Source organism: Tursiops truncatus, chromosome 10 (genome assembly GCF_011762595.2).
Source record: "Tursiops truncatus isolate mTurTru1 chromosome 10, mTurTru1.mat.Y, whole genome shotgun sequence".
NCBI classification, from domain to species: domain Eukaryota; kingdom Metazoa; phylum Chordata; class Mammalia; order Artiodactyla; family Delphinidae; genus Tursiops; species Tursiops truncatus.
Genome location: NC_047043.1, coordinates 85,045,570 through 85,060,625, shown reverse-complemented (window position 1 = coordinate 85,060,625; position 15,056 = coordinate 85,045,570). Strand labels below are relative to the sequence as shown.

At 40.1% G+C, this 15,056-nt stretch overlaps 1 protein-coding gene across 1 annotated transcript in view; it reads left to right on the top strand.

Annotated features, from left to right (window-relative positions):
• Positions 1–12,686: 12,686 nt before the first annotated feature.
• Positions 12,687–15,056, top strand: part of SHQ1 (SHQ1, H/ACA ribonucleoprotein assembly factor) — an 86,544-nt gene continuing 84,174 nt past the window's right edge. Inside the window, 1 exon segment of the mRNA XM_004325714.4 lies at positions 12,687–12,947. Within this exon segment, the coding sequence (XP_004325762.2) occupies positions 12,805–12,947 (143 nt within the window). The 5' untranslated portion in view covers positions 12,687–12,804.

The window sequence follows — 15,056 nt, the reverse complement described above, 5'->3', positions numbered from 1 at the left end:
CTTAGTAGGATAATCTCTAGGTCCATCCATGTTGCTGCACATGGCATTATTTCATTCTTTTTTATGGCTGAGTCATATTCCATTGTATATGTACCGCATTGTCTTTTGGATCTGGTCTTTTTGACTTAACTTGCCTATGCGATTCACGCATGTTGTATATAGCTTTAGTCCATTCTTTCTTACTTCCGTTTAGCAATATTGAGTGAATATACCACAATTTGTCTATTCTACTCTTGATGGGCATTTGAATTGTATACAGTTTGGGCTGTTATGAATAATGCATCCATGAGCATTCCTATACATATCTCTTAATGCACGATTACCACTCATTTCTGTTATGTATCAAAAAGAGGAATTGTAGGATGCTAGGGCATACATACGTTTAGCTTTAGTAGATACTGGCAAATAATTTTTTAAGGTGGTTGTACCGATTTACAATCCCACCACAATCTTTTCTTTCTTTCTTTTTTTTTTTTGGTGGTACGCAGGCCTCTCACTGTTGTGGCCTCTCCCACTGCGGAGCACAGGCTCCGGATGCACAGGCTCAGCGGCCATGGCTCACAGGCCCAGGCGCTCCGCGGCATGTGGGATCTTCCCGGACCGGGGCACAAACCCGTGTCTCCTGCATCGGCAGGCGGACTCTCAACCACTGCACCACCAGGGAAGGCCCCACCACAATCTTTGGTGCCAAAAGAGCTGGGTAGAAATCATTTGTGCGTGATGGACTAAAATCATGTTCACTATGAATTAAGGAAAAGATTAGTTATGCTGAGGATAACAGGATTATAAGAGCTTTTAAAAAAGTAACATAAAAATTTGTGTCATGTATTCTCCATAGATATTGTAGATACTTTTCTCCAGTAGTTTTGAGGGACTGTAAGGAATGTTAAGATGTTCCTCAAGATGTGCACATAGGTCAGGTACCTTCAACCTATTCCCTAGAAGCAGAACCTGAGACAAAGATTCGGATGCATGGGATTTATTGTGGGGTGTTACCCAGGGGAAACCTGTAAGGGAGGAAGTGAAGGACAGGGAAAGGGGAAGTGCTGAGCAAAGATACGGGCAGGGAAAATCTACCCTTGGCCTGATCCTGTAAGGAACTCTGGAGCGTAAGCCACACCGGACTCATCTGCCCTTTAAGGCAGTCTTCTGTACCCCGTACCAGTCCTCACGGTTGTGGTGGTAATTACTTCGGGAGCCTTCCATCAATCTAGGGCAGTCTTTCTCAATTGTGGACAATTTTGCCTCCTAAGAGACGTTTGGCAAAGTCTGGAGGTATTTGTGGTTCTCACCATAGCAGAGCTGCTCTTGGCATTGAGAAGTAAGAGGCCAGGGATGCTGCTGAACATTTCACAATGCACAGGTGGGCCCCCCACGGCAAAGAATTATCTGGCTCCAGATACCTGAGGTGGAGAAACGCTGGACTAGAGAAAGTCTTTGGAGAAGAGGTCATCCCCAATGTTTGCAGCCAGTGACAGATGGGCTCCCCAGTTCCATAAAGAACATCTGGGCAGGGCATCAAAATGGTACCTTCTGTAGATGTCTTTTAGATATACAACATTAAACAATGAAGGAAGTTCATGGGACTTCCCGGGAGGTCCAGTGGTTGGGACTCCAGGCTCCCACTTCAGATGGTGCGGGTTCGATCACTGGTGGGGGAAGAAAAATCCCACAACGCTGCACAGGGCGGCCAAAAAAAAAAAAAAAAAAAAAAATGAAGGAAGTTCAAAATGCAGTTTGGTTAGCATTCCCCTGTGATCTGCATTTCATCTAATGGGATGGGACTAGCATCTTGAAATATATGTTGCTAAGCCCTTAGCTACACGCTGCACAAAAATGTCCGAAACAAAACAAAACAAAAATACCCTGGGATCAGCTGTAACTGTTTTAGATTTTCTTCAGAACTTGACTGAGCTTGTATGTATACAATTGGAATCAGGCTAAATCCTACCAGAAATAGCCATGACTGTGCTATATTATCGCCAACACTGTGCTCTTTTAACAACTGTAATTTGAATGGGCTGACGGATTGGTGCAAGGATCAAAAATAGTTGTGCTTATAAAGGGGTTTAAAAAACTTTGGAGACATCACCAGTGTTGGATTCATGGTCTGTATCCTGTTGGGACCATCCCTTAATCCTCTTTTACAATCCAGTATTTATCTGTAAGTTATCTATGAATTCATCCAAGCCCTCTTAGAATCAGTTTATAACTCAGAATTGCAAAACTTAGGATATCTAGTCCCATTGTATATAAAAGGATAATTGTTTTTCAAACTTCAAAATGTTTGTATTCCAACTTTTGTATTTTTATTCTAGTTTTGTGATCTATGCTTATGATTTTACTACTGGTTTCATTTTTTTCCTCTCTCAAAATGAATCATCACCTTGTTAACTTCTTAAGAATTAACAATATTAACATTGATAAATAAGAAGGGTATAATTATGCTATAATATTCTTGACAAAAAAGTAGTCAAATTGAAATATTATAATGCTAAGTTAGGTGGAAAAAGTGAAAATAAGAGTATGACACCATTTTTGTTTAAAATTGTTCTGTACTTTTTATGAATAGAAGATACATTTTATGAATTTTATGAATAGACTGAGTCTGAAAAGATATATTCTAAAATAATACCAGGAGGACGAAAACAAGATGGCGGAGTAGAAGGACGTGCTCTCGCTCCCTCTTGTGAGAACACCAGAATCACAACAAGCTGCTGGACAATCATTAACAGGAAGACACTGGAACTCAGCTAAAAGGACACCCCACATCCAAAGACAAAGGAGAAGCCACAATGAGATGGTAGGAGGGGGTGCAATCACAGTAAAATCAAATCCCATAACTGGTGAGTGGGTGACTCACAGACTGGCAAACACTTATATCACAGAAGTCCACCCACTGGAGTGAAGGTTCTGAGCCCCACGTCAGGCTTCCCAACCTGAGGGTCCGGCAACAGGAGGAGGAATTCCTAGAGAATCAGACTTTGAAGCCTAGTGGGAAATGATTGACAGGACTGGGGGAAACAGAGACTCCACTCTTGGAGGGCACACACAAAGTAGCGTGCGAATCGGGACCCAGGGGAAGGAGCAGTGACCCCAGGGGAGACTGAACCAGACCTACCTGCTAGTGTTGGAGGGTCTCCTGCAGAGGCGGGGGTTGGCTCTGTTTCACCATGGGGAAAAGGACACTGGCAGCAGAAGTTCTGGGAAGTACTCCTTGGTGTAAGCCCTCCCAGAGTCTGTCATTAGTCCCACCAAAGAGCCCAGGTAGGCACAAGTGTTGGGTTGCCTCAGGCCAAACAATCAACAGGGAGGGAACCCTGCCCTACCCATCAACAGTCAAGTGGATTAAAGTTTTACTGAGCTCGGCCCACCAGAGCAACAGTCAGCTCTACCCACCACCAGTCCCTCCCATCAAGCCTCTTAGATAGCCTCATCCACCAGAGGGCAGACAGCAGAAGCAAGAATAACTACAATCCTGCAGCCTGTGGAACAAAAACCACATTCACAGAAAGACAGACAAGACGAAAAGGCAGAGGGCTATGTACCAGATGAAGGAACAAGATAAAACCCCAGAAAAACAACTAAGTGAAGTGGAGACAGCCAACCTTCCAGAAAAAGACTGCAGAATAGTGATAGTGAAGATGATCCAGGACCTCGGAAAAAGAATGGAGGCAAAGATCAAGAAGATGCAAGAACTGTTTAACAAAGACCTAGAAGAATTAAAGAACAAACAAAAAGAGATGAACAATACGATAACTGAAATGAAAACTACACTGGAAGGAATCAATAACAGAATAACTGAGGCAGAAGAACGAATAAGTGACCTGGAAGTCAGAATGGTGGAATTCACTGCTGCAGAACAGAATAAAGAAAAAAGAATAAAAAGAAATGAAGACAGCCTAAGAGACCTCTGGGACAACATTAAACTCAACAACATCTGCATTATAGGGGTCCCAGAAGGAGAAGAGAGAGAGAAAGGACCAGAGAAAATATTTGAAGAGATTATAGTTGAAAACTTCCCTAACATGGGAAAGGAAAGAGCCACCCAAGTCCAGGAAGCTCAGAGAGTCCCATACAGGATAAACCCAAGGAGAAACATGCCGAGACACATAGTAATCAACTTGGCAAAAATTAAAGACAAAGAAAAATTATTGAAAGCAGCAAGGGAAAAACAACAAATAACATACAAGGGAACTCCCATAAAGTTAACAGCTGATTTCTCAGCAGAAACTCTACAAGCCAGAAGGGAGTGGCAGGACATATTTAAAGTGATGAAAGGGAAGAACCTACAACCAAGATTACTCTACACAGCAAGGATCTCACTGAGATCCAATGGAGAAATCAAAAGCTTTACAGACAAGCAAAAGCTAAGAGAATTCAGCACCACCAAACCAGCTCTACAACAACTGCTCACCACCAAACCAGCTCTACAACAACTGCTAAAGGAACTTCTCTAAGTGGGAAACACAAGAGAAGAAAAGGAGCTACAGAAACAAACCCCAAACAATTAAGAAAATGGTCATAGGAACATACATATCGATAACTACCTTAAACGTGAATGGATGAAATGCTCCAACCAAAAGACACAGGCTTGCTGAATGGATACAAAAACAAGACCCATATATATGCTGTCTACAAGAGACCCACTTCAGACCTAGTGACAGACTGAGAGTGAGGGGATGAAGAAAGATATTCCATGCAAATGGAAATCAAAAGAAAGCTGGAGAAGCTATACTCATATCAGATAAAATAGACTTTAAAATAAAGAATGTTACAAGAGACAAGGAAGGACACTACATAATGATCAAGGGATCAATCCAAGAAGAAGATAAAACAATTATAAATATATATGCCCCCAATATAGGAGCACCTCAATACATAAGGCAACTGCTAAGAGCTATAAAACAGGAAATTGACAGTAACACAGTAATAGTGGGGGACTTTAACACCTCACTTACACCAATGGACAGATCATCCAGACAGAAAATTAATAAGGAAACCGAAGCTTTAAATGACACAATAGACCAGATAGATTTAGTTGACATTTATAGGACATTCCATCCAAAAACAGCAGATTACACTTTCTTCTCAAGTGAGCACAGAACATTCTCCAGGAGAGATCACATATTGGGTCACAAATCAAGCCTCAGTAAATTTCAGAATACTGAAATCATATCAAGCATCTTTTCTGACCATAACACTATGAGATTAGAAATGAATTACACAGAAAAAAATGTAAAAAACACAAACACATGGAGGCTAAACAATACATCACTAAATAACCAAGAGATCCCTGAAGAAATCAAAGAGGAAATCAAAAAATACCTAGAGACAAATGACAATGAAAACACGATGATCCAAAACCTATGGGATGCAGCAAAAGTAGTGTTAAGAGGACGTTTATAGCTATACAAGCCTACCTCAAGAAACAAGAAAAATCTCAAGTAAACCATCTAACCTTACACCTAAAGGAACTAGAGAAAGAAGAACAAACAAAACCCAAAGTTAGCAGAAGGAAAGAAATCATAAAAATCAGAGCAGAAATAAATGAAAGAGAAACAAAGAAAACAATAGCAAAGATCAATAAAACTAAAACCTGGTTCTTTGAGAAGATAAACAAAATTGATAAACCTTTAGCCAGACTCATCAAGAAAAAGAGGGAGAGGACTCAAATCAATAGAATTAGAAATGAAAAAGGAGAAGTTACAACAGACACCGCAGAAGTACAAAGCATCCTAAGAGACTACTACAAGCTACTCTATGCCAATAAAATGGACAACCTGGAAGAAATGGACAAATTCTTAGAAAGGTATAACCTTCCAAGACTGAACCAGGAAGAAACAGAATATATGAACAGACCAATCACAAGTAGTGAAATTGAAACTGTGATTAAAATCTTCCAACAAACAAAAGTCCAGGACCAGATGGCTTCACAGGTGAATTTTATCAAACATTTAGAGAAGACCTAATACCTATCCTTCTCAAACTCTTCCAAAAAATTGCAGAGGAAGGAACACTCCCAAAGCCATTCTATGAGGCCACCATCACCCTGATACCAAAACCAGACAAAAATACTACAAAAAAAAAGAAAATTACAGACTAATATCACTGATGAATATAGATGCAAAAATCCTCAACAAAATACTAGCAAACAGAATCCAACAACACATTAAAAGGATCATACACCATGATCAAGTGGGATTTATCCCAGGGATGCAAGGATTCTTCAATATACGCAAATCAATCAATGTGATACACCATATTAACAAATTGAAGAATAAAAACCATAAGATCATCTCAATAGATGCAGAAAAAGCTTTTGACAAAATTCAACACCCATTTATGATAAAAACTCTCCAGAAAGTGGGCATAGAGGGAACCTACCTCAACATAATAAAGGCCATATATGACAAACCCACAGCAAACATCATTCTCAATGGTGAAAAACTGAAAGCATTTCCTCTAAGATCAGGAAAGAGACATGGATGTCCACTCTCACCACTATTATTCAGCATAGTTTTGGAAGTCCTAGCCATGGCAATCATAGAAGAAAAAGAAATAAAATGAATACAAATTGGAAAAGAAGAAGTAAAACTGTCATTTTTTGCAGATGACATGTTACTATACATAGAATGTATAAAACTAAAAATGCCACCAGAAAACTAGAGCTAATCAATGAATTTGGTAAAATTGCAGGATACAAAATTAATACACAGAAATCTCTTGCATTCCTATACACTAATGATGAAAAATCTGAAACAGAAGTTATGGAAACACTCCCATTTACCACTGCAACAAGAATAAAATACCTAGGAATAAACCTACCTAGGGAGACAAAAGATCTGTATGCAGAAAACTATAAGACACTGATGAAAGAAATTAAAGATGATACCAACAGATGGAGAGATATACCATGTTCTTGGATTGGAAGAATCAATATTGTGAAAATGACTACACTACCCAAAGCAATCTACAGATTAAATGCAATCCCTATCAAATTACCAATGGCATTTTTTACGGAACTAGAACAAATCATGTTAAAATTTGTATGGAGACACAAAAGACCCCGAATAGCCAAAGCAGTCTTGAGGGAAAAAAACAGAGCTGGAGGAATCAGACTCCCTGACTTCAGACTATACTACAAAGCTGCAGTAATCAAGACAATATGGTACTGGCACAAAAACAGAAATATAGATCAATGGAACAGGATAGAAAGCCCAGAGATAAACCCATGCACCTATGGTCCACTAATCTATGACAAAGGAGGCAGAGATATACAATGGAGAAAAGACAGTCTCTTCAATAAGTGGTGCTGGGAAAACTGGACAGTTACATGTAAAAGAATGAAATTAGTACACTCCCTAACACCATACACAAAAATACCTCAAAATGGATTAGACACCTAAATGTAAGACCGGACAGTATAAAACTTTTAGAGGAAAACATAGGAAGAACACTCTTTTTTTTTTTTTTTGGCGGTACGCGGGCCTCTGACCGTTGCGGCCTTTCCCATTGCGGAGCACAGGCTCCGGACGCGCTGGCTCAGCGGCCATGGCTCATGGGCCCAGCTGCTCTGCGACATGTGGGATCTTCCTGGACCGGGGCACAAACCCGTGTCCCCTGCATCGGCAGGCGGACTCTCAACCACTGCGCCACCAGGGAAGCCCGGAAGAACACTCTTTGACATAAATCACAGCAAGATCTTTTTTGATCCACTTCCTAGAGTAATGGAAATAAAAACAAAAATAAACAAATGGGACCTTATGAAACTTCAAAGCTTTTGCACAGCAAAGGAAACCATAAACAAGACGAAAAGACAGCCCTCAGAATGGGAGAAACTATTTGCAAACGAATCAATGGACAAAGGATTAATCTCCAAAATATATAAACAGCTCATGCAGCTCAATATTAAAGAAACAAACAACCCAATCCACAAATGGGCAGAAGACCTAAGTAGACATTTCTGCAAAGAAGACATACAGATGGCCAAGAAGCACATGAAAAGCTGCTCAACATCACTTATTATTAGAGAAATGCAAATCAAAACTACAATGAGGTATCACCTCACACCAGTTAGAATGGGCATCATCAGAAAATCTACAAACAACAAATGCTGGAGAGTGTGTGGAGAAAAGGGAACCCTCTTGTGCTGTTGGTGGGAATGTAAATTGATACAGCCACTATGGAGAACAGTATGGAGGTTCCTTAAAAAACTAAAAATAGAATTACCATATGACCCAGCAATCCCACTACTGGGCATATACCCAGAGAAAACCATAATTCAAAAAGACACATGCACCCCAATGTTCATCGCAGCACTATTTACAATAGCCAGGTCATGGAAGCAACCTGAATGCCCATCGACTGATGAATGGATAAAGAAGTGGTGGTACATATTTATGATGGAATATTACTCAGCCATGAAAAGGAAGGAAATTGAGTCATTTGTTGAGACGCGGATGGATCTAGAGACTGTCATACAGAGTGAAGTAAGTCAAAAAGAGAAAAACAAATGTTGTATATTAACGCATGTATGTGGAACCTAGAAAAATGGTACAGATGAACTGGTTTGCAGGGCAGAATTTGAGATACAGATGTAGAGAAGAAACGTATGGACACCAAGGGGGGAAAACCATGGTGGGGTGGGGATGGTGGTATGCTGAATTGGGTGATTGGGTTTGACATGTATACACTGATGTGTATAAAATTGATGACTAATAAGAACCTGCAGTATAAAAAAGCATACAAACAAACCAAAAAAACAACTAATACTAAATTTTTTGGGTTATTTGTATGGAAATGTGTTAATATAAATTTTTCAGACATTACATGAAATTTCTAAAAATTTTATATGATCTGGTATAATGTTAGAAGTCATAATTCTAGTTATTACTTTAAAATGTATATCTCAGAAATAACTAAATTTCCTTGTCAATTGCATTATTATGAACTTTCATGAAATCGTTAACAGTGGTCATTTTTAAGTCTTTTGTCATTTTCAGACAGTTCTGGGTATACTCTGATGCTTTTGCAAAAATGTTCCTATAAAAGGGTTTCATCTTCAAGGAATTCATGGAAAAGACTCTGACAAGTACAGGTTTCTGGTAACTGACTATACTGCTGAAGTGAATGAATAAGCATTTTCAGAACTCTAATGGAAAACTGATGAATTCATAAAAGTGCTAACAAAAGATCAAGACGAAAAAAAAATTAATTCGATGGGACTGAGTGAACTGATGAGGATGACTATAATTTTGGTGACTTTCTGTTTGAATAAAAAGAAAAATCTCACAAGGACTCAGAGGCAAAAAATATACAAATCAATTTTCACTGCAAAGTAAAGGAGCTGTTACAGTGGAGGATTACTGCACTGAATGTCACTATTATGACATCGTATGAGTGTGTTTCATGTTTGGTAATTGCAATCATTGTTGCTTTTGTTGTGGTCATCCATTTACAATGCTTGCTGTCAGTTTATTTATCTCTTGTGAAAATAAAATACAGTGTGTGTGTGTGAAAAAAATAAAAAATAATAAAAATGGGGGAAAAAGAAGGGAGCAATGATTTAGAAAATATTAGAACAACATAAGAAGTTTATAGAAATTTTTGTATCTGAAATGTACTGTCCCCTTATTATCATAATCATTGATTAAAGGAATAAAGAGGAAAAATGTGAATTAAAAAATAAATAAATAAAATAAAATAATAACAGTGGTTAAGGTGTAGTTTGCAGATTCTGTGTAAGATCCCACCATCTCCCCAAAATGGCTCAGAGAATGAACTAGAATTATAAACAGCTTATTCAGGAAGCTATTTCCAACATAGGTTAAAAGTATGTTCTTTAAGATAACGTTGTCTTACTTGCCTAAATGCCTGCCACCTTCTGGAAGCTAGGAGCACTTCATTAAAAGACTCCTAATAGTAGCACTTTGTAATAGGGTTGAAACTGGAATTGTTTATGGAAAAAAAATTTTTTAATTTGACATTTAATCTTGAGCTTTGTGAATCACAATTAAGTTTGTTAGACCAGAAGAGGGGCTAATTTAATATAATTGGAGATGGCAGGTTATATGCTTGTCCTCAATAAATTGGCCACAGAAAAAACTATTTTTAAAGTAGTGAAAGGCCATCCAAAAGTAGGCCTTAAGAAAATGGAAAAAACAAAAATAAATAAATACAGCAACTTCAAATGCTCAAAAATGATGAAAATTTTCATTCTTGTTTGCTTTCCCTCTAAAGCAGAGTTAAAATGAAACGTTGAAATGATGTGTTTATTTTCAAGCAACGTCTATATCTAGAAACAGGGACTCAACTGGATCTTTGAATCGATATTGATATGCCTAAAAAAGTACCCAAGAAAAAGAATAAAATAATGTTGCAGACTTACATTTATAGTGTGATAATGTACCCATGCACATACAGACATAAAGTAACAGGGTGCCTAGAAATATGTACATAGAAATATAAAAAGCTCTGCAAGAGTGGCTAGATGGATTACTCTTGGGGAAGCAGAAGAAAAGACCGAAGTTGGACAGCAATCAAGGGAACTTTATCTGTAGTGTGTTTTTTAAAAAAGAGAATGAGCTTCTAACTTGTGTAATTTATCACTAATTAGAAATCCAAGTAAACAAATCCCTGTTATATATATCAGTATTTTATGATATAGCAAATGCAACATATATTTCATCGAAGTAAATAAATAACAGCAGCAACGTACCATATAGTCTTTCTGTGTTGCAATCTTGTGTGTGTGTGTGTGTGTGTGTGTGTGTGTGTTGCCAAACAAAGAGTAAAACATCCAGGAAATGCACAGCTCTACTTTGTAAAGTGCTTTCAAACAGACTTTCCTCATGCATAGCTTTTAATAATTTAAAAATATTAATGCTTGTGACCTCCAGGAATGAGGTCCCATGGTAAGTGTAAAGATTCTTTTTAGAGAAGCTAATTTGGAATGATCCAGCCAAAGGTCTATCTCAAGGGACCTTTTGAGAGCTTTACTATTTCCAAGTTTGTATCAATTTATTTTCATTATTGAGTGCCTATTATTTATAAGGCCCAATATGTTCTAAAGCAGCGAGACTTGTGCTTACAATGGGAAAAAAGTTGGGTATGTGGTAATATTAAAGGGAGTCAGCTCTATAGTATTTTAGAGCTTGGGCTCAGTAATCAGACTCACTTGGGTTTCAGTTTCCATTGCACCACTCACTAGCTGTGTAATCCTGTGCAAACCATGGGGATATATAAAGCCTAGTTCACGGAGCTGTCAGAATGGGGAAATGAGATCATTATAAAGGATACTGTGCAGTGCTGGCACACAGTGAGTATTCAGTCAATTCAATTAATTCCTCTGCCACCCAAGGAATGGATGAATGTGTAAAGAGTGCTCTTTAAACTGTTTTACACGTAACCTCTTTGTCTTTATCAAAACTCCTAGATTTAAGCTGAATGATTTTTATTTTTTATTTTATTTACTCCTGTTAATATGCTTTAATGAGTCTTAATTAATTTTCAAGACTCATAAAAAATTGGAGGTTGAAAAGGCTTTTGAGGTTATCTGGTCCACTGTCCCCAGAGATGACTTTCACCCATCTTCCACTGATATTTAAACCCAGGAAATAAAAACATTTCCTGGACTATTCTAGTTACTGGTGGAATAACAGGAAATAAAATGAGAGGGAAGGAAGGCCAAGGGAATATGCACGGGAGGAGGGAGACTAGTGAGAGAGGCATTGGGAGAGTATGACCAGCATAGAGTAAAAAGGGGAAATACAAGGAAGAGAAGGAAAAAAGACAGAAAAGAGGACCTCGATTAAGTGTAAGGAGAAAAGTGAGAAAATGAAAGAGGGGAAAGTACAGAGGCATTGCAATTCGTCAGTTGCAGGCACTAACAGTGTTTAAGAGTCAGACATTCTGGGTTTTGGTAATTGTAAAATGCATGATCATAAGACATATTGCTTAATCTCTGTGAGTCGTGTTCTTCGGAGTTCGTGGTGTAGATTAAACGAGCTAAGTGGGATGGACGCTCTCTGAACAAGAAAATTCTGTTTAAATAGGAGCTAGGAAGAGGAGAGAAAGTGGCAGAAAAAGATACAGGGAGAGGGACGTGTAGGGCGAGAAGGAGGAGATAGAAATCGGTAGAGACAGATGGAGAGGGAGAGGGAGAAAGGTGGAATGTTGACAAAGCAGGTGAGAACTAAGGAAAACCACAGTAACGATGCTTTTGTGGCTACTGCGGTGACGGCTCCAACACACCGAACACTGACAACTTGCCAGGTATGTTGTTAGAGCTTTACATGCATAATTCCATGCTGTACTCACATCATCTCTACGAGTCTATGTTCCAGCCTCATTTTATAGAAGAGATATCTGAAGTACAGAGAGGTTTTGTAACTTCCCCAAGGTCTTACAGCTGCGAATTGGAGAGAAGGGATTCAAACGCGGGTCTCTCTGCCTGCAAAGCCAATGTTCAAATCATCTCTAAGAACCTCCAAAGAGGCTTGGTGGGTCCAAGGCGGACTCTAGCCCAGGTTCTTCCAAGTTATGCCCTGGGTTCAATTTCTGCGCCCAAAGGCTCATTCACCACGTTCCTTCTCCACCTCCCCACTAACAGCGTCCCGTCTCCACGGAGATCGCCGTGGGGCGGGACTTCCTTTCTCACGCACGAGCACTTCCGCCTCGAGCCGGAAGCGCCGTGTCTAACGGAGGGGGCACCGGAGCGTGGGGACTTCTTGGAGAGTTTGAGCGGCAGGACTGCGACTGCTGCGAGAGTGACCGACTTGGGCACCAGAGTCCGGCGTGGTGATGCTGACCCCGGCGTTCGACCTTAGCCAGGACCCCGACTTCCTGACTGTCGCTATCCGCGTGCCCTACGCCCGGGTCTCCGAGTTCGACGTCTACTTCGAGGGGGTCGACTTCAGGTTCTACGCCAAGCCGTACTTTCTCAGGCGAGTTCCGGGTGCCTGGCTCCGGGAAAAGCGTGTTTTGGGGATTCATTTATACATTTATTCACTCATTAAATAACTGCTTATCGAGGGAGGATGAAAGAACAAGAGAGCACTTCTCAGCATCGCGACTACGTTTTCCCGAGGTCCCTGCAGCACGTGCTGAGGAAGCGAACTCTTCCAGGCGTGTGTTCTGGATGTTGCAGAAGCTCATCCTTTCTTTTTTTTTTTTTTTACATCTTTATTGGAGTATAATTGCTTTACAATGGTGTGTTAGTTTCTGCTTTATAACAAAGTGAATCAGTTATACATATACATATGTTCCCATATCTCTTCTCTCTTGCGTCTCCCTCCCTCCCTCCCACCCCTCTAGGTGGTCACAAAGCACCGCGCTGATCTCCCTGTGCTATGCGGCTGCTTCCCACTAGCTATTTGGTTTACGTTTGGTAGTGTATATATGTCCATGCCACTCTGTTGCTTTGTCACAGCTTACCCTTCCCCCTCCCCATATCCTCAAGTCCATTCTCTAGTAGGTCTGTGTCTTTATTCCTGTTTTACCCCTAGGTTCTTCATGACATTTTTTTTCTTAAATTCCATAAATATGTGTTAGCATACGGTATTTATCTTTCTCTTTCTGACTTACTTCACTCTGTATGACAGACTCTAGGTCCATCCACCTCATTACAAATAGCTCAATTTCGTTTCTTTTTATGGCTGAGTAATATTCCATTGTATATGTGCCACATTTTCTTTATCCATTCATCCAATGATGGACACTTAGGTTGTTTCCATCTCCGGGCTATTGTAAATAGAGCTGCAGTGAACATTTTGGTACATGACTCTTTTTGAATTATGGTTTTCTCAGGGTATATGCCCAGTAGTGGGATTGCTGGGTCATATGGTAGTTCTATTTTTAGTTTTTTAAGGAACCTCCATACTGTCCTCCATAGTGGCTGTACCAATTCACATTCCCACCAGCAGTGCAAGAGTGTTCCCTTTTCTCCACACCCTCTCCAGCATTTATTGTTTCTAGATTTTTTGATGATGGCCATTCTGACTGGTGTGAGATGATATCTCATTGTAGTTTTGATGTGCATTTCTCTAATGATTAATGATGTTGAGCATTCTTTCATGTGTTTGTTGGCAGTCTGTATATCTTGTTTGGAGAAATGTCTGTTTAGGTCTTTTGCCCATTTTTGGATTGGGTTGTTTGTTTTTTTGTTATTGAGCTGCATGAGCTGCTTATAAATTTTGGAGATTAATCCTTTGTCAGTTGTTTCCTTTGCAAATATTTTCTCCCATTCTGAGGTCATCCTTTCTTAAACCTTCTTACATCCCCGCCTGGAAGAGATTCCGGAGCCACTGTAAAACGTAGAGTTTGGGACCATATCGCCTTTCCATTTTCTGTCCTGTTGCCCTAGTTCTTGTCCCTTTTTCTGTTTTCTTTTCGCTCTGCGTTAGTCACCCTTGCCCTGGGACAGCGCGCACTGACTTCCCAGCTGACCCGTCCATTTGACTTTTCTCAGTCCACGTTCTGTTCCCCGACCTCTCGGCTGACCGCTCCCTATTCCCTGAAATTTTCGCCTTCTTTGGCCCCGCCGACGCCGAAGTCCTCTTGTTCTCCTACCTCCTCGTTGTCTGCTTCTCTGTTTGGTTTTTGCCCCCTCATTGTGGTTGTCGCCCCCAAGCCTCAGGGAGGGACCTTCAGCACTTGTCTGTTTGCATTTTTCTCCTTGAAGAACAGTAACAGCAGTGGTAACAGCTAACCCCTTCTCCTCCCCAATTCGTGTGGCGGGCAAGCAGTGCGTGTAAGTGGCGGGTTAAGTACTTGTGTGCATTGTCTCATTTTACCTGGACAGCGATCCTTAGAGATAGGCATTATTATTAGCCCCATTTTAGAGAGGACACAGCCAGATTATTCTTACTTAACATTGTCAATACCTTGTTCTCTCCTTTCCGCCAAGGGAAAATCCATTCTCCTCATCTTTCTCATTCCAGCCTACCTTTCCTGCCCAACTAAGTACTTTCCCAGCACAGACATTGCTCTTGAGTTGAGCTGGTTCCTTCACTGGGCCTGAACCAGTTTTGCTCAGGTATCTATTAGGCCTTAAC